The sequence below is a fragment of the Garra rufa genome, chromosome 12, assembly GCF_049309525.1.
Source record: "Garra rufa chromosome 12, GarRuf1.0, whole genome shotgun sequence".
In the NCBI taxonomy this organism is placed as follows: Eukaryota; Metazoa; Chordata; class Actinopteri; order Cypriniformes; family Cyprinidae; genus Garra; species Garra rufa.
This window is the reverse complement of record NC_133372.1, coordinates 14,134,025-14,154,773: the sequence shown is the minus strand read 5'-3', so window position 1 is coordinate 14,154,773 and position 20,749 is coordinate 14,134,025. Positions and strand designations below refer to the sequence as shown.

The 20,749-nt window shown below is 35.1% G+C and overlaps 1 protein-coding gene across 2 annotated transcripts; it reads left to right on the top strand.

Moving 5' to 3' along the window:
- Positions 1-87: 87 nt before the first annotated feature.
- LOC141346920 (leucine-rich repeat flightless-interacting protein 2-like) lies at positions 88-20,415 on the top strand. Of its 2 annotated transcripts, XM_073851880.1 has the most exons (17): positions 88-133; positions 584-649; positions 1,515-1,559; positions 2,560-2,625; positions 4,295-4,372; positions 4,693-4,722; positions 4,821-4,946; positions 5,029-5,199; positions 7,014-7,106; positions 7,274-7,366; positions 7,617-7,709; positions 7,851-7,995; positions 13,038-13,087; positions 13,234-13,351; positions 13,460-13,539; positions 14,224-14,328; positions 18,550-20,415. In XM_073851880.1, the coding sequence occupies exons 1-17, from the start codon at positions 104-106 to the stop codon at positions 18,658-18,660; spliced, it is 1,500 nt and encodes a 499-aa protein (XP_073707981.1). In that variant the 5' UTR covers positions 88-103; the 3' UTR covers positions 18,661-20,415. The 2 variants fall into 2 exon arrangements, with proteins under 2 accessions (XP_073707981.1, XP_073707982.1); XM_073851881.1 differs by lacking the exons at positions 7,274-7,366; positions 7,617-7,709.
- Positions 20,416-20,749: the final 334 nt, after the last annotated feature.

Below are 20,749 nucleotides of genomic sequence, written 5' to 3'. Positions count from 1 at the left end.
AGTTAGATATTTGCTATAGCTGTAAAGCCTTTTACTCAAAGCATAAACTCAACTCCCTGTCTTCTTTGTTTTTCTGTCTCAGATATCAGATGATGAAGAGCGGATGTCTGTTGGCAGTCGGGGCAGTTTCAGGGTTAGTATACATGTGATGTCATTTATTAAAAAAAAAAAAAAAGTCAAAATGAAGGGTGGTAGTTTAGTGGTTATTAATCTGAAGGTTCCACGTTCAAATAATGGAAAGGAAAATTACTGATTTCGAGACATTAAGTATGTAACATGCCAAGTGTGATCAAAGTGTGTCTTTGCTCAAAACACTGAAGTTATGTACAATGTTTAAATTTCAATTGGGTTATTTGAAACACATGCATTAATTCAATAAGTATTAATGATAGAATGAATGAAGATCCTGTACGGCTGAATTTTGCACAAAGAGCACTATCACTGCTTCTTCCCTTTCATTTATTCAAAATCTGTCTTGCTGAATCACACTTGTGCGACAATCTGTCACCTCAGCCATTTTCATGTATTTTTTTTTCATTTCTCATTCTCACATTGTCCTTTTGTCCTCCTCTGCTTACCGTAGGGCAACCACACAGATCTCTGCAGCAGCACCAGCAGTCTGCCTTCAGCTAGACTACAAAATGGACGGGTCTGTCCCTCTCACAATCCCTAACAATCCCTCTTTATTCCTTTCTTTAGAATTAGTTTGTTTTATCTTATAACCCTTTCTTCATTTTGACTGCTCATCTTTCCTCAGTCATCTCACAGGAACATTTATTTTCAAACAACTGTCAGTAGACCACAACAGTTAGGGATCCATAGCCAAATGGATTTTTTTTTTGATGAAAAATCTATTTAAGTATGCAAGCATCTGGAATTTTGATTTCAGCTAAATAAATCATTTTACTGTATATTCTTAAGTGCTACATTATCCACAATAGCACTGTAAATTTATTGAACATTTAAAATGTTGTGATTCATCTGGTAGCTGATTTATTTGGTTTAAGGGTTAAGAGACATTTTAAATATCTATTGAAAATGGTAATGGAAAATGGAATGAATGGAAAAAATTCTCCCATAACCACACTAAAAAAGTTTTCACCAGTTTCAACTTAAAAACGTAAGTTTAGCAGCTGCCTTAAAATGTTAAGTTAAATCAACTTAAGTCATTGAAACTCACAAGTTAAATCAACTAATTTTAATTGTAATAAGTTTTAAGCTGATTTAACTTAAAAACTTAAGGCAGCTGCTGAGCTTAGGTTTTTAAGTTGAAACTGGTGAAAACTTTTTACAGTGCAAGGCAGCCACAAAAGTGAGCAGTCATTATTGTGGTTTATACAAACTTTTTTTTTTTTTAATTGTGCTTTATCTGGTGGGATTCAATGTTGTTATTATAAAAAAGTATTTATTTATTTAGAAGAGAGATCTTTTATTTTACTTGAAGAACGTGTAGTATTGAAATGCATTTGTTATGAGCATATACATTTCTTCCTCCTCTCTCTGTTTGTTTTTAGCCCTCTGCGCTTTTTAGTGAAACCCCCCGTTCAAGAAGTCACAGGGTTTGTTTCCAGTTGTCATCTGCATGCAACCTTACATGCAGATTGTTTGTTCACTCTGTTTCATTTTGGTGACTGTGTGACACAAATGTGAATGAACATAAAGATATAGTTAATCCAAAAATGGAAATTCTGTTGTCATTGAAACCTATATGGCCTCCTGTTTTTTTTTTTTTTTTTTTTTTTTTTTTTTTTTGTGTGTGTGGAACACAGAGAGATCTAGTAGAATGTTCAAGCTGTTTTTTTCTATACAATGAAAGTAAATGAAGAACATTCATTGTCTCCATTTTTCTTCTTTCGAAAAAGAAGTGCACCTAACTATATTCAATGTGCACTTGTAGTGTTTTTTACTTTAAAGTACACTTTTTTTAAATGTACTAAATGACCGACTTTCATTGTAGAAAAGAGCTCTTTGGACATTCTGCTAGATATCTCTATCTCTAGTGTTATGTTCGGATCTCCTTTAGAGACCAGTGATAGCAGAATTTTCATTTTTGATCAAACTATCTTATTCAGGGACATGTGTTGTCTGTGTTTCAATCCCTCGTGCGACCTGCATGCAGTTTAGTATCCTGATACACAGAGTGTCTTTGGTTACACATGTGTTGACAAGTCTCTGGCTTCCAAAGCCTCTTACTCAGACATCTAACGCAGCACTCAATTCTTTATTTAGTCATTCCATAAGTGCTCAGAGTACATCAGAGTGCATTAAGGTTGATGGCTAATGTGTTAATGTTCTGTAAACATGCAAAGAAGCTTCTTTTTGCGCTCCTCTGTATGTAATGAGCATTTCCTGTTCTTGATGTGTTTAAAAGTACATCTCCCCTGATTGTTAGCAGCCCGGTTAGATCACATTTCATGGTGCTGAACCATCCTGGATACATAAAACGGTCATTTAAGCGTCTTTTTTAAAGTGTTTGTTGTGATTTCCGTGGTCATGTCTGAGAGATATTGAGTGTGTGAGGTGGATGTAGTATGGTGAGGTGTTCTGTTCTGTCTGCAGGGGTCACTGCATGAAGAGAGTTCATACTCTGCCACTAGGCGTTTCAGTGGCTCCAGCGCTAGAGGCGTAAGGCCCGATCTTTACCTATCCCTCTGACCGCGGCATGACCTGATACCTAATGCCAGTCTGGGCTTGTTGAGCGTCTTGCATGGTTCTGTTTTCAGACCACAGGCTTGACTAGGTGTTGTCCGTGTCTTTGTTTATGTCATGAGGTTTCTCTACGGAAAGTTTTGGAGCCTTCACTCTACTGTTTTTCCCCTAGTAATGAGAGTGGGACTGGTGGTGTATATACTGTATGTAAAGCATGGATAATCATCTTGAATTGAATTTCTTTCTGTCTTCTGTGTGGTCAAAGTATGGTTGTTAACTAGTCAGACCGACTGATTCTCCTTTGCACAGAAACCCGCTAATGCTGTGTGTATGTCAATGTATGTTTTGACCTACAGAATGGGCATGATTTTACACTGCTGTTCAAAAGATTTTCAGCAAGGATGGATTAAATTGATCAAAATTGACAGTAAAGACATTTTATAATGCTAAAGTTTTGTGTTTTCACAAAAATATTAAAGGAAAGTTCACCCAAAAATCAAAATTACTAGATGATTTACTCAGTAAAACATCCATCTTGAAGAAGTATCATTTTTAGCTTGAATTCCTGATCATTACTAGTCACTTTCATAGTTATTTGAACAGTAGTCCTTCTATGATTTCATATAATTAAAGAACCACTGCATACTCAGACTTCACAATCTACACTCCATAGACCATTATGACAAAGCAAAAACAGAATTGTCACAATTATAAGTCACAAAAATAAGTATATTGCATAAGTTTCCATACCCTTAACTCATTACTTAGCTTAGCATATCAGCATTTGGCAATTATCTGCCATTCTTCTCCTCATGACTTTCTTTTTTCAGACGAATACAATCAATTAAACAATGTCCTGGCTCTTTCAAGCTTTCAAGGCGGTGAATGGGGTTTAAGATTTTGAAGTCCAAAAAAGTGCATAAAGTCATCATTAAAATTACTCCATATTTAACACATTCTGAAGCATATCAATGCATTTTTATAAAGTTTTAAATATGGATCTTTTTCTTACAAAAATGCATTGATTCACTTCAGAAAGCCTTTATTCACCCCCCGAAACCTTTTTATGATGGATTTAAACATGCCCCATTCACTGGCGTTATCAAGCTCGGAAGAGCCAGGCCATTTTTTTTTATATAACTCTGATTGTATTCATCTGGAAGAAGAAAGTCACATTGTATACACTTAGAATGGCTTGAGGGTGAGTAAATCATGGGGTAATTATAATTTTGGGTGAACTATCCTATTATGCAGCACAACTGTTTTCAACATTAATAAGAAGATGAAATATTACTTGAGCTCAAATCATCATGTCACAGCAATTTCTGAAGGTTCATGCTGCTGAAAAATCAACTGGGTCATCAGAGGAATAAATTATGTTTAAAATTTTAAATTGTAATAATATTTTACTACATTTCTGTTGTTACTGTTTTTAATCTAGCCTTGGTGAGCATAAGAGCCTTCATTCAAAAACATTAAAAAATCTTACTAACCTCGAGCTTTTGAATGGTAGTGTACTATATATGGTCCTGTCATTTCTAAAACGTCTTTATACTTGTCAGTTCTAATACATTTTCTTTAATGCTCTCCTCCTGCTAACATCTACTCCTCATCCCATTTTTCTATTTACCTACATTCTTGTCAGCCTTCAGACTACAATGGCTTTCTGGGCTCCAGTTCCAGGGCTTCCTCTAGGGCGAGCTCAGCCCGTGCCAGTCCAGTGGTGAGCTTTCCTTTTCTATCATTGACCAAGCTATATTTCTAAAATTTCAAGGTCACGTCTGCCATCTTTGTAGCATAAAGCATGGCAAAAACTGGCCTGCTCTCTTGCTCCTCTGCTTATCCTGTCCTCACACCATCTTCAATATCATGGAATTAGCATGAATCTGTTTGTGCCTTGCTCCCTCTAGTGGATAAAACATGGAACATATGGCACAGTATTGTTTTAGATCCTGATCATTTCTCATTGAATGTAAATTTATATAAGAAATCTGGATGGTTTTTCAATGTAGCTTCTACTAAACATTTAATTTTTCCACACAGGTGGAGGAAAGATCAGATTTCCTGGAAAAGGTAAATAGGATTGTTTTTAGAATTATAAACATCACAGTAGATAATACCACAACAAAGTGATCCACCAAACCAACTAAATATTTAAACTACATCCTCAGGGGTCCAGGACAGCCTCCACCCTCTCTGCTGCAACTCTAGCATCTCTGGGAGGAGGTTTACCACGAAGAGGAAGCTGTGATACCTCAATTTCAGCTGACACTGAGGCCTCCATACGGGAAATGAAGGTCATTTTGAAGGTGTATTCATAATACTGTATTATAATGACCATGATCTGTATGTAATTTCCTAATTTTTGTTTGCTCTCAGGACTCCCTGGTGGAGGTGGAGGAGAAGTACCGTAAGGCAATGGTGTCCAATGCTCAGCTGGACAATGAGAAGACAAACCTAATGTATCAGGTGGACACGCTGAGAGACACTCTGATGGAGCTGGAAGAGCTTCTGTTTGAGACACGCAGAGAGTGTGAGGAGAAAACCAGAGTAAGACCTGTCAATTTGACCCCCTTTGTGCATTCTAGGGTTAAGACTTATCATAACTAAACTACGTGTCAATGTTTTATGTTATAGTATGGAAACATATAGTATTTCATAAACAGTTGTGGGGGTGGGGGGTGGGGGTTACTAAATTGGTTATCAGAAGAGGGCACACAAAGATATCAGTAATGTGAGCATCTCACAATGATAGGTAGACTGTTAATATATAGTGCCTTGCAAAAGTATTCATACTTTATTTATTTATGTTTTTTTTTTTCACATTTTGTTTCTGCCTTATATAAACTGCTTTAAATAACTACTTTTTCCAAATCAATCTATACTCCATACACACAAAAAAAGTTTTTAACATCTTTGCAAATTTATTAAAAATAAAAAACCTAAATAATTCCATTGCATAAGTATCCACACCCCTGGGACACTTGAAATTTAGCTCAGAAGCATTCATATTGCTTGTAGATGTTATTACACTTCGAGTAGAGTTAACCTGTGGCAAATTTAATTGAATGGGTATGACTTGGAAAGGCACACACATCTTAACAAAAGGTCTAACAGCTGAAAATGCATATTAGAGCAATAAACAAGCCCTGAGGTAAAAAAAAAAAAAACTGCCTATAGAACTCAGAAACAGGACTGCATCAAGCCACAAATCTGGGGAAGTGTTCCGAAAAAAATCTGCTGCATTGAAAGTTCACAGAAGCATTTAGTCTCCATTATTCATAATGGAAGAAGTTTGAAACAACCAGGGCTATTCCTAAAACAGCCCCCCTAGCCAAACTGAGCAACTGATGGAGAATGGCTTTGGTTAGATGATCTGATGGTCTCTCTAGTTGAGCTCCATGATCATATGTGCAGATAGGAGAAACCTTCAGAAGGACAAACATCACTGCAATACTCCATCAATCTGGGCTTTATGGTAGTGTAGCAAGTCCTCTCCTCAGTGAATACACATGAAAACACACAAAAAGCACCTGAAGGACCCTCAGACTGTGAGAAACAAGATTTTCTGGTCTGATGAACCTCAATTCCAAGCATCATGTATGAAGGAAACCAGGCACTGCACATCACCTGCAGAGTACCATCCCAAAAGTAAAGTGTGCTGGTTGCAGCCTCATGCTATGGAGCTTTTTTTTAGCGGCAGTGACAGAGGGACTCATCAGAGTAAAAGGAACGCTCAACACAGCAAAATATACAGATAGCCGTAATGACAACCCAGTCTAGAGCATTCAGAACCTCAGTCTGGGCAGAAGGTTCACATTCCAACAGGACAATGACACTAAGCACACAGCAAGAGTTGCTTATAAACAACTCTGTGAATGTCCTTGAGTGGTCCAGCCACAGTCTGGGCTGGAACCCAATAAAACATTTCTGGAGAAACCTGAAAATGTCTGCCAGCCTCCATCCAAGCTGACAGAGGTGAGGAGAAGAATGGCAGATAATTGCCAAATGCTGATATGCAAAGGTTGTCTCATCATACCCAAAAGACTCGAGGCTGTAAAAGTGCTTCAGCTAAGTACTGAATACTTATGCAATGTACTTATTTCAGTTGTTTTATTTTTAATAGAGTTGTGACAATTCTGTTTTTGCTTTGTCATAATGGAGTATGGAGTGTAGATTGGTGTGCAGATTGGTCATAAAGTCACAAATATGATTATTGTGAAGGTAGAGTATGCAGTGGTTCTTTAATTATATGAAATCATAGAAGGTCTACTGTTCAAATAACTATGAAAGTGACTAATGATCAAGCTAAACAAATTATACTTCTTCATTGATGGATGTTTTATTTTTCTAATGTTTGTTAGAACTTAGAGCGAGAACTTCATGCCCACAATGTCCTGAAGTTCCAGTGTGAGGAGATGAAGGAAACGCTGAAGCAGAGTGAAGAGTTGCTGACGGTGAGCATCATCAGTAAATCATGCAGTACTCAAAGCTCTTCTGACCTTTGTCTTCCCAACATAGATAAATTCTGTGTTATTCTGTTGTCTTCTCTCACATTTTCCTCTTAATATTCTTTGACCTGTCCACCTGTTTTCTTCTGCTTGCCCACATGGCCGGGGCTCAGGAAGCCCAACAGTCCCGAGGAAAGCAGGCGGAATATATTAGAGAGATCGCTGACTTGCAAGAAACATTGGAATGGAAAGATAAAAAGATCGGGGTACAATTACCTTCCATGGCCATTTTCCATTAATCATATCACATTAAACAATTCTTTTTTATATTTTAACACTTCATAATCTTTTTATTCCCTAAATACTCCTTATCTTGTATAACTTATTAACCTATTAACTTGAATGCTTGATACTGTGTCACATGACCCTTGTAGTATTTCCAAACCTTACGTGTTTCCTTTACTCCTTTGTTCTTCCCTTCCTTGATTGTTCACTTTTGCGGACGGCCACATTAAGGCCTTAGAGAGGCAGAAGGAATATTCAGACATTGTCCATGATGAACGGGAGGCACTCAGGGACGAGGTTTGCCGGCTTAGGGATGCTCTAAAGGTAGAGATATACAAGGAGTACTGGCAGTCACAGCAAAGATATAGAAGTCATTATGTTAGCATCATTATTTTGGCTTTAAAGGGCCGTAATAAAGTAATTTAATAAATGGTGGATCTAACATTAGATTGTATTCTTTCACAGAAACACGGCATTGTGCTGGGATCTGAGGTGACGCCCAATGGGGAGGTAGCAGATGGGGTGTTTGATAGGCATGCTGACGTGGAAACAGCTTCCCGATTGAATCAAGATTTTCACACGCCCACCATGAGTGGAGACAGCATGTTAGGTAAGACAAACAATTGTGAATAAAGAAAAAAAATCTGGCAATCTAAACAAATCAGCTGTGGCAGCTTAATTTTGTATAGCTTAATTGTAGTCAGTGTGATTTTTTACAGTTTTGCTTTTATGGTATTTTGTTGTTGCATATTTTCAATTGTAGAAAACATTACAAATATGCTGCGATAAAACCAAAAACTAAAAAAAAACACCAGTTAATACTGAAACACAGTGAAACAAAACAAACTGAAACAAACATTTGTGTGAAATGAAATACAGGTTAAAAAAAAATATATATATATATATATTCTTCTACATTTACTTCTAACAAACTAACAAAAATTAAAATTTCCACAAATTAACTTTAGTTTTAGTATTTGATACATAGTATACTATATAACTTGAATCCTGTTGCATTAAACATGGAAATGTCACTAAATATCAATTCTCAAAATACTTTTTCAGCCTCCACATCATCTCGTCATTTGTGCACATCATAAAAGCAATTTCTCATTCCTTTGAACAAACTGCATTTTACATTATTCAGTAAATATACTTACACACACAAACACACACATATGCAGACATATATACAGTTAGGAATAGGACATGTGGCTTTGTATGGTTAACATACTGCTGTTGTCACTTAGGGTGTACTCACTTTTACTGCCAGCTATTTTAACAATAATGATTGTATGTTGAGTTATTGTCAGAGGACAGTAAATCTATACTGCTATACAAGCTGCACATTGACTACTCTAAAATATATCCAAGTTTTATTTCTATAGTATTGTCCCTTGATACGATATACTAAAATGGTTGCTTAAATGTGAGGGGTGTACTCACTTTTGTTAAATACTGTATGTGACCCTGGACCACAAAACCAGTCTTAAGTAGCATGGGTATATATATTTGTAGCAATAGCCTAAAATACATTGTATGGGTCAAAATGATCAATATTTATTTTATGCCAAAAAATAATTAGGATATTAAGTAAAGATCTTGTTCCGTGAAGATATTTCGTAGATTTCCTACTATCAATATACTTAAAACTTAATTTTGATTAGTAATATGCATTGCTAAGAACTTCATTTAGACAACTTTTGCACCTTTCGGATTCCAGATTTTCAAATAGTTGTATCTCGACCAAATATTGTCATAACAAATCATACATAAATGACAAGCTTATTTATTCAGCTTTCAGTTAATGTATGATTCTCAGTTTCAAAGATTTACCCTTAGGTTTTGTTGTCCAGGGTCACACACAGTATATGGAGTTTGTCCAGCACAATCACTACCATTTTTTGAACAAAGAGGAATGTCACAACCCTAAACAGCAGCAGCTAGAGCAGTGCTATATAAATACATATATATTTGTACAGTACATTTATGTGTAGAAATGTGTTACATGTAAACTTGAAAATTCAGTGATGCTTGTGGAAGAGCAATAGAAAGATTTGTAAGAATGTGTGGTGGTTGTGTGAGTTGCTACATTTTGCAGACATGCAATAGAGTTCTGATGTTCCAGCAAGCGATCGTGGCAATTGCACCTACACTTTAAAGAATGTTAATATTGTTGCGAAAAATGTGTTTCCACTGCCTATTAAACAACAGAATCAATCTCTTAGTTCTTTTCACATCCTAGGGTATCTCTTTTGGAATCCTCTCTCCAATGATCAGCCTTTAATTCAATCAAGATCAACTTTTTCTCAGTGTCTTTCTGTTTTAATGATTCACTCTTTGAATCCAATCAAGAGGTGTTTTTTCTATCTAGCATCTCATCTCAATCGGCATCTCACCTCAAGGTCAATGTTCATGGAAGGGGATTCCAACTCTCAATAATAAAAATTCACAAGCCCAAGTATACTAATTGCAGATTTAACACCTAACAAAAAAAAGTGCAGTCCAGGTAATATGAAGAACTTTTAACTGCTATTCAAACCAAACAAAACAGGTCAGAGGATGAAAGATGCATTGATTTAATTGCAGAAATGTGCCACTGTAATTATTTAAACCTTAGAGTCAGATAATATCTGAAATTACAGTATATGAACCACAGGTCAGTTAAGGAGAGAAAAATAACTGCATAGAAATCAATGCTGGCATTAAAACCTCTAAAGATCTATGTTTGAACCCACAGAGTCTAATGAAGTGGATATTTTTAATACTACAGGAGACAATGATGTACAATCCAGGAACCAGCAAGAGACAGAGGCTGAGCCAGAGGACACATATAGCATGCCAGTAGAGCACAAGGGCACAGCGTTCCTTCTCGATAGTTGTGAGGAGGCTGCTGCATTGGATGCAGATATTTTAGTGCTGAATGAAAAAATGCATAGCAGTGAAATGATAAAGGAAATAGTAGTCACTGTGAGTGGACTGAGTATAGAAAATGAAACACAGACATTCTTAAAGGCCAAGCTTAAGATGAAGAAGATATTTAGCTGCTTTGTATCCTAATGGCTCATTTTGATTTTCTGATGTTTATGACAATGTTATTTTGATTTTTTTTTCTCAAGAATTTGATCTTTTGATGTAATGTTGCACTTTAAATATACTTACATTTTTTAATGCAAATGAGACCAATCATGACTTGTTTTGCATGCAAAAGCTATTTAAATTCTTTCCATATTCTGAAATGTAAAAATCTGATTTTAGGGAAAAAAAAATGTCTCAGGTGCATCTCAATAAATTAGAATGTTGTGGAAAAGTTCATTTATTTCAGGAATTTAACTCAAATTGTGAAACTCGTGTAATAAATAAAATCAATGTACACAGACTGAAGTAATTTAAGTCTTTTGTTCTTTTAATTGTGATGATTTGGCTCACATTTAACAAAACCCCACTAATTCACTATCTCAACAAATTAGAATACTTCATAAGACCAATAAAAAAAAGCATTTTTAGTGAATTGTTGGCCTTCTGGAAAGTATGTTCATTTACTGTATATGTACTCAAAACTTGGTAGGAGCTCCTTTTGCTTTAATTACTGTCTCAATTCATTATGGAATAGAGGTGATCAGTCTGTGGCACTGCTGAGACAGTGGCCTTCAGCTCATCTGCATTTTTTGGTCTCTTATTTCTAATTTTCCTTTTGACAATACCCCATAGAATCTCTATCGGGTTCAGGGCTGCTGAGTTTGCTGGCCAGTCAAGCACCATGGTCATTTAACTGACTTTTGGTGCTTTTGGCAGTGTGGGCAGGTGCCAAGTCCTGCTGGAAAATGAAATCAGCATCTTTAAAAAGCTGGTCAGCAGAAGGAAGCATGAAGTGCTCTAAAATGTCTTGGTAAACTGGTGCAGTGACTTTGGTTTTTAAAATACACAGTGCACCAACACCAGCAGATGGCATTACACCTCAAATCATCACAGACTGTGGAAACTTAACACTGGACTTCAAGCAACTTGGGCTATGAGCTTCTCCACCCTTCCTTCAGACTCTAGGACCTTGGTGTTCAAATAAAATGCAAAACTTGCTCTCATCTGAAAAGAGGACTTTGGACCATTGGGCAACAGTCCATTTCTTCTTCTCCTTAGCACAGTTAAGATGCCTCTGATGTTGTCTGTGGTTCAGGAGTGGCTTAACAAGAGGAATACAACAACTGTAGCCAAATTCCTTGACACATCTGTGTGTGGTGGATCTTGATGCCTTGACCCCAGCCTCAGTCCATTCCCTGTGAAGTTCACCCAAATTCTTGAGTCAATTTTGCTTGACAAGCCTCTCAAGGCTGTGGTTCTCTCGGTTGGTTGTGCATCTTTTTCTTCCACTCAACTTTCTGTTAACTGTTGGATACAGCACTCTGTGAACAGCCAGCTTCTTTGGCAATGAATGTTTGTGGCTTACCCTCCTTGTGAAGGGTGTCAATGATTGTCTTCTGGACAACTGTCAGATGAGCAGTCTTCCCCGTTATTGTGTAGCCTAGTGAACTAAACTGAGAGACCGTTTTGAAGGCTCAGGAAACCTTTGCAGGTGTTTTGTGTTGATTAGCTGATTGGCATGTCACCATATTCTAATTTGTTGAAAGAGTAAATTGGTGTTTTTTTATTAAATGTGAGCCAAATCATCACAATTAAAAGAACAAAAGACTTAAACTACTTCAGTCTGTGTGCATTGAATTTATTTAATACATGAGTTTCACAATTTGGATTGAAATACTGAAATAAATGAACTTTTCCACGACATTCCAATTTATTGAGATGCACCTGTATGTGTAAAAATCCGAATACATGTACAATTAAAAGCATTGTGGTTTGGAAGAATATGTACTTTTTAATGTTTACCAATGATGTAATTGTCCTCAAACTTGTAATAACCACAAATAAAAAGCAAATACCAAAAATGTTTCGTCCAAAGACACATAAAGATGTAGTAATAACATTTATAAAAATATACATATTTTATGCACAATTATATATTACTAATAAATAAAACATCATCAATATATAAAAAAAACATTTTTAATTTATTACATGATATGCTGATCATTGAATTAATAAAATTATATCCCTTTAAAAAGACATTATAAAAATGTCTTTAAAAAAATTAATACATTATTTTCTTATGTCTTATGAACGCAGCAATCTGTTTTGCAATCCTGTTATGCATTAGACAGATATTTATGGTCATGGAAATAAATTAAAATGTTAAATTGACTGCAACAATTTGTACACTTTGTGCTGCAAAATAAATAGTTTTAGTGCCTACACTCTTAAAAATAAAGGTGCTTCAAAAGGTTCTTCAAGAGATGCCATAGAAGAACCATTTTTGGTTCCATAAAGAACCATTCAGTCAAAGGTTCTTTAAAGAACCATCTCTTTCTTACCTTTTTATAATCTGAAGAACCTTTTTTGCCACAAAGAACCTTTTGTGAAACATCTTCTAAAAATCTTCCAATATTTAAGGTTCTTTATGGAACCATTTAGACAAAAAAGGTTCTTCTATGGCATCGTGAAGAACCTTTATTTTTAAGAGTGTACATTGACGCGTGTTACATTGCTTGATTTTTTTTATGAGGTTCATGTGCTGTATATCTTTTTATTTGCAATTTTCAGAGATCAGATTGAAGAAGCTGGTGGAAGAGAGAGAGAGTTTGCTCGACCAAGTGAGTTTTGTTATTTCGTGCTTTTCAAGTGATTCATTGGTCTGTGTATGATTATTAATGGGAGAGAATATTATGAAAAACCTGTAATGCCTCTCATAAGGACTTTGTTAGCTAAACTTCTTACCAAACTGCATGTGAATGTGCAGGTGCGGAAGTATAAAGCCATTGCAGAGCAGAAACAAAAGAAGGGGACAGAAGAAACAGGAAGCACAGATGAGGATGACCTACAGAATGGCCTAGATCCTCATATTCTAGATCTGCAAAGTAAGATACACCATTCGGCATTCATTCATTATCAGTCATGATTTAGGCTGGTTTTTATTGTAGAGTTTTCATGTAAACTCTCAAACTTTTTTTTTAAATTTATTACAGGAGATGCTAACAGGCAGATCAGTGACCTGAAATTCAAGTTGGTCAAATCTGAGCAAGAAGTTACAGCACTTGAACAAAACGTAAGTCACAGATAAAATAAACTTTAAAAAGACTTTATATCCGAAGGCACATATTGTGCTCTTGCATTGCAATTTCATCATCAGTAGTTAAAGGGATAGTTCACCCAAATTGAAAATACTGTTCACCCTCATGTTGTTCCAAACCTGTAAAACCTTTGTATATCGTCAGAACACAGATTGAGATATTTTTTATGAAATCCGAGAGCTTTCTGACCCTGCATTGACAGCAACGCAACTACCACGTTCAAGACTGACACAGTAGAGTAGAAATTGTTGAATAAAGTTTTTTTTTTCTTTGCACAAAAAAAAGTATTCTCATAGCTTCATAAAATTAAGATTGAACTATTGATGACACATGGAATATTTTAACAATGTTCTTACTACCTTTCTGGGCCAACTGGAACGTGTCATTTGCATTGCTGTCTATACAGGGTCAGAAAGCTCTAGGATTTCATAGTTTGTGTTCTGAAGATGAACAAAGGTCTTATGGGTTTAGAACGACTTAAAGGTAAGTAATTAATGACAGAATTTTTATTTTTGGATGAACTTTCCCTTTAATAATGCTCTCCTTTCAAGGTTAATCTCCATTTATCCACAGTTAATTCCTATTGTGTTACAACCAGTTAAACAGGAAATTATCTGACATTATTTCATGCATAACCTGTAATCTCTGTCATGTGGCAGATTATTCGGCTGGAGGGTCAGGTGAGCCGCTATAAAACGTCTGCTGAGGCGGCAGAGAAAGTGGAAGATGAACTAAAAGTGGAGAAACGCAAGTTGCAGAGAGAGGTACACTAAATTATATATTTAAAAAAAACACTATTACAAACATGTTATTATCAGCAACTGCACTTTTTTGGTGGAAAAATCTGATCTAAATAACTATATTTGGTGCCATGATGAATAAAATTTAGCAGACCCAAAAAGTTTAAAAAAAAGGCCATCCAAGATGTAGATGAGTTTGTTTCTTCACTGAAACCAATTAGGAGAAAATGAGCATTACATCACTAGTAAATGTGTGCCATCAGAATGAGAGTTCAAACATCTGATCGATGGATTGTCGATAGATATTTTTCTTAAAAAAAAACCCATCACTTCACCTCAGAAGGCATTCATGGACCCACTGGAATCATACTTTGGAATTTGGATTACTTTTATGATGGATAGATGCGATTTTTAGAGCTTCAAAAACTTGGGCACCATTCATGCCATTGCAAAGCTGGAAAGATAGTATTTAACTCTGATTGTGTTTGTCTGAAAGAAAAAAAGGAATATACACTGTAAAAAAATTTACTGTAAAATTTACAGCAAGTTACTGGCAACTTTGGTTGCCAGCAATACTGTAAATTTTTACAAGTGCACTGTAAATGATTAACTACAGTTTTACTGTTAAAATACAGCAATTTTCTGTATGTATACAAGCAACGATATATACATTATTTAAAGCTGCTACTGTGAAATTGCAGCAATAGTTTGCAATTTTACAAGTGTACTGGAAATCATTAAATAACGTTTCACTGTAAAAATATTGTACTACTTTAATTTGTATATTCTTTATTTGCAGTATTTATTTTCCAGATTGCTGAATAATAATGACTAGCAATTTAAACAATTTATTAACTGCATAAGCTTTAAACAATATTTAACTGCATAAAGTGTTGTATAGTATGAAACTCAGTGCACCTATTATATAATAAAAACAAAAATAATAATAATTTGACACATCTTAATCTTGATAAACAGGTCCAATTTTATTTAAAAAATCTCTTATTTAATAACTCTCAAATTTGCATGAAAGAAATGTCATAGAACAGTGTATTCAGTATGATTCTGAATTCCAAAATAAATTGGGCATGAAAATATTTACTTGAAACATATTACCCTGCTAAATTTTAAGGTTAACCAATATTTAGCCAAAGTTGAAACCAACATCAAGTTAACCAACATGGTCATAATTAAATGGTTCTAAATACCACAAAGACAGTGATGAATTTTCACAACTTCACGAACAGTCCAACATGGCCAAACAACAAGGCCTCAAGTGAGTCCAACAAAACTTCTGATCGAAAAAGGAGAACAGTTCAGCTCCAGATGCTGTTCCATCCCAGGTTGCAAAGAGTGGCTAAAAAAATATAGAAAAGAACAAAAAGGGCAATACATTAGATATTTTACAAAACAGTGATACAGTCAGATACAGACAGAGGGATGACACATACAGTCAAAGACAGAGAGACTGATGATTGTTACAGTTAGATCAGTATGATATTAAACAGTAAAACGCTAAAATTGTGAAAAATTATTACAATTTTTACAAGTTATTACAAGTCTTATATTTTACTATACTTTCAAATATAATTTATTTCTGAGATGCAAAGCTGAATGTTCAGTATCATTACACCAGTGTTACATGATCTTTCAGAGATCATTCTCATTTATTATCAATATCCTGATTTATTGTCAATGTTATTGTCAATGTTGTCAGTGTATGTTTTGGAGCCTGTGATACTTTTTCAGGATTCTTTGATGAATAAGTTTCAAAGAACAGCAGTTATTTAAAAGATAAATTTTATCTAAAAATATAAATCTTTACAATCAATTTCAATGTAACATACTATATATAAGTATGCTATATAAGATAGAAGTAAAAAAAATCCATGAAAGAATCCTGAAAAAAGTATCACAGGTTATTAAAAATATTAAACAGCACAATTGCGTCTAACATTGATAATAAATCAGCATATACAATCATTTCTAAAGGATCATGTGACACTGGAGTAATTAGAAGACTAGAGTATTGATGCTGAAAATTCAGAAATAAATTACATTTTTAAGTATATTAAAATGGATAAAACATTTTAATAATATTTCACAACATTATAGTTTTTTCTGTATTTTTTTATCAATTAAATGCAGCCTTTATGAGCAGAAGATACTTATTTCAAAACATAAAACCTACTGATCACAAACTTTTGAACGCTAGTGTAGATAAAGGATAAAAGAACATAATAAAAGGAAAAAGATCTTGGTGTATGTGTACTTACATGTCAGTAATTCTGCTGAAAATCCCTCACATTGCAAAGAAATCTGGTAACTTGGGCTCACTTCTGCTGGTTTCTTCTGTGTCCTGTCGTTTTAGATGGGTCTATTCCTTTCAACTTATTTGTTTCTCTCTCAGGATAAATATCTACAAAACAGTCAGGAAGCAGACAATATGTAATTCACATTAGTTTTAGCTTTTGTACATCTGAATTATTCTCCCTAAAAAAACTCTCTCTACTTGAGTTGAGAAGCATATTCTATCATATCTACAAGTAAAATGCAGGTACTCAGATTGTTAGAATGCAACTATTACCTTTGAATGAACTCCAAAGCGCCGTCTGTCTCCTCTTGATAACGTTAGTCCAGAATATGTAATATGCTGCGAACAGGCCAGACAGGAAAATAGGCTGGATTAACTCATTCTTCAAATCAAAGTTAGCAGAAAGCATTAACGTTACATTCAAACAATAAGCGAATAAGCAAGTTATCAAAGGTCCTAGTACATCTCATTGCTTACGTTAATCACTTTAACAGCACCATTAAGAGTTTACGTGACATTGGCTGTATTATAAGAAATACAACCCGCTGCTGTAAAATATTGCTGTAATTTTTACAGCAATTCGTTACAGTGTACATTATGTGATAATTTTAACTTTTGAGTGAACTATTCTATAAACTCTCATTCTAACAACACCCATTAAGGATCCATTGGTGAGCAAGTGAAATGATACAAATGTTTTAGACATTTATAGTGATATTCATTATACAGTTGAGGTCAAAAGTGTACATCCCCCTTTCAGAATCTGCAAAAAGGTAAATATTTTACCAAAATAAGAGGTATCATACAAAATGCATGTTATTGTTTATTTAGTACTGACACGAATAAGATATTTCACATAAAAGATGAGAACACAACAGTTGAATTTATAAAAATGACCCTGTTCGAAAGTTTACATCCCCTTGATTCTTAATACTGTGTTCTTACCTGAATGATCCACAGCTGTGTATTTTTGTTTAGTCATAGTTGTTTAGTCCCTTGTTTGTCCTGAATAGTTAAACTGCAGAAATATCCTTCAGGTCCCACAAATTATTTGGTTTTCCAGCATTTTTGTGTATTTGAAACCTTTCCAACAATGACTGCATGATTTTGAGATCCATCTTTTTACACTGAGGACAACTGAGGAACTCATATGCAACTATTACAGAAAGTTTAAACGCTCACTGATGCTACACAAGGAAAAACCATGCATTAACTTTTTGTATTTGAAGATCAAGGTACATTTAGCTTATTTTGTCTCCTGGGAAACAATCTTCTGTAGCCTCTGAAGGGTAGTACTAAATGTAAAGAATATGATATTTAGGCAAAATAAGAAAAATCCACCCATCTTCATTCTGTTCAAAAGTTTTCACCCCCTGGCTCTTAATGCATCGTTTTTCCTTCTGGGGCATCAGTGAGCATTTGAACTTTTTGTAATAGTTGCATATGAGTCCCTCATTTGTCCTTAGTGTTAAAAGATGTGTCTCAAAAGCATACAGTCATTGTTGGGAAGGGTTCAAATACACAAAAATGCTGGAAAACCAAATAAACTGTGCAACCTGAAGGATTTTTAGGTAAGAACATTTAGGTAAGAACACAGTATTAAGAATCAAAGGCATGTAAACTTTTGAACAGGGTTATTTTTTTAAATGTAACAATATGTTTTTTTTGCAGAATATATTAACTTTTATGTTAAATATATCTCATTCAGGTCAGTACTAAATAAACAATAACATGCTTTTTGTATGATCCCTCTTTTTTTGGAAAAATAATTAACATTTTGCAGATTCCAGAAGGGGAGTGTAAACTTTTAACCTCAATTGTATTAAGGTAGGCTAGTGTAATTATTTATTTTCTTGAAACTGATTTTTAAGTCACTTTACCTCACTGATTTTTTAGAGTGTGATGTAACAGGTGCTTTGTTTATTTTTTAGCTGAGGTCTGCGCTTGACCGTATCGATGAGCTGGAAGCAAGCAACAGCCACCTTACGAAAAGACTAGAGAAGATGAAGGCCAACCGGACCGCCCTTTTGGCACATCAGTGACACCCACCCTGTGCTTACTCCACAGTCCACCCTGTGCTTACTCCACAGTCAGGGCATGATTCCCATCACCCACTGGCACCAATGATCTGCCACCCATATTAAACTAAAACGTTTGTCAAAATCATAATCATGCTAATTCAGACTTTAAAAAGGTAAATATGGCTTACAGGCATGAACGTCAACCTTCATTTGTTTGCTAGTGGGATATCAAGCGAAGGACATATCAAAAACATTCTTACTGAGGCTCATTAAAGTGACCTTTGGTTTGGATTAGCAGAATTCAGGCCCTCAATGAGCTCTCTCAAAACTTTTTGACTGGTTACTGACCTCTGTGTCAACAATCAAGCTCAGCACAGGCAGAGCACAGCTATGGCAGCATGCTGGTTTAGTAATCCAGAGGTGAGGGACTTTGACTTATCTTAGCAGACCATGCACTTTATCCCTGCATCAGTATTCAAAGTTTGTGTTACACGGAAATTGTAACATATCTGTACACGGAACCGTTTTGCAAAATGAGCGAGTGTAATTTGTGTAGTGCAGAAATTATATGATTGAATGTATGCTCTTATACAGAGACCGATTTTTCTTGCAATTTTTGTGCAGACGGAAAGCGTTGTTTAAACTATCAACAAGTTGTGGGGGAATTGCTATAAAGTCCATTTTGTTTCACGCCAAATGTGTGTGTGAGCGTGTGTTTGCGTATTGGTCCATACTTAAACAAGGTGGACTAGTATTTCATAATGTTAATAATTTTTGTTTTTATGCTAATGTTGTGTCATCCTGAGGAACTAGGTTAGAACTATAAAAAATGATGCAATAACAATGTTAATATAACTTTATGGAGTATCGTTGGGTGTAAGCCAGGCTTTGAAGGATTTGAATCAATGTCCTGTTACAATGTTCTCAGTGGCTGCACTGTTGTTTTCTCTATGAAAGCACTCAATATTTTTTTTCTCTCATATCCGTTCAACTAAAGTGGGCCAAATGCTGAAAATACTTTGCGTGTATAAAAACTACAGAAGTCTTCGTCATTGTAATATGGTTAGTATTAGACAGACAGTAAGCACAGCTGATCATCAATACGGTTTCATGTCCAATTTAAACTCAGATCATGGTGCAACTATATCATCTGAGGGCTAAACGGACATGTGAGATGTCACCAGCCTTTAAAGATACAATCTGTAATCTGAGTCTTGCTTTTGAAAACATGCTGAGTCAATACAATAAATGAGAGTGCAGCTCTTTCTTTTTTCTGGTCATTGTAGCACTTTCACTAATGGTCTGCCATTTAACTCCATTTAGGTGTAACATTAATCTCAGTGCATTTGGGTTTTATAGAAATGAACATGGCTTTTTTAATAAAAAAGAAAAAAGGAATTGTTTTGCAATAATGCTTTTAAGTGTAAATTAATCATTGCATTTACACGAAATGTTCAGATGTACATCATTATGAAAACAGCTATAATATTGATTGTCATGATGCTGTATCTGCTGGGTAATCGGTTGTGGCAAAAAGATGATTCTTTTTTTGCTGATTGTGAGTTTCACTTGTATCCCTCCCCTGGGTTCTGCTACCATTGGAGACAATGCACCACCTTGTTTACACAGTCAGTGAACATGAAAATGCTGTCTCTAAAGAACTGATATGCTGAACTTTTGACATAACAGACATAGACACATCAATTACATTATTTACCTGTATTGCAGCTCTTCTGTATGGCATACCAAGAAATAAAATCATGCAATAATACTGACTTCTAAGGTTCTTTTATTGCACAATTTGAGTGGTTTTACAATGCAATCAAAGTTTAAACAGCAGAGGGCAGCACTGTTTTTTTAGCTTTAGTTCCGCATTCTGATATTATCTGTTTTACATGCACTCTAAATCTTGCAGTCATAACTAACTAACCCTAACCCTTATATAATAATTAAGCCATATTGTTGGCTGTTAACCTCTGGGGAATTTATTATTATTTGTATTATTATTTTTTCCTTTATAGCCAAAACTTGTTCTTTAAACTAATGTACAGTAATAATTCCTTTGTGTTATCTCTCAGATAACTAACCTGTTTAAGTCATGTCATGCAAA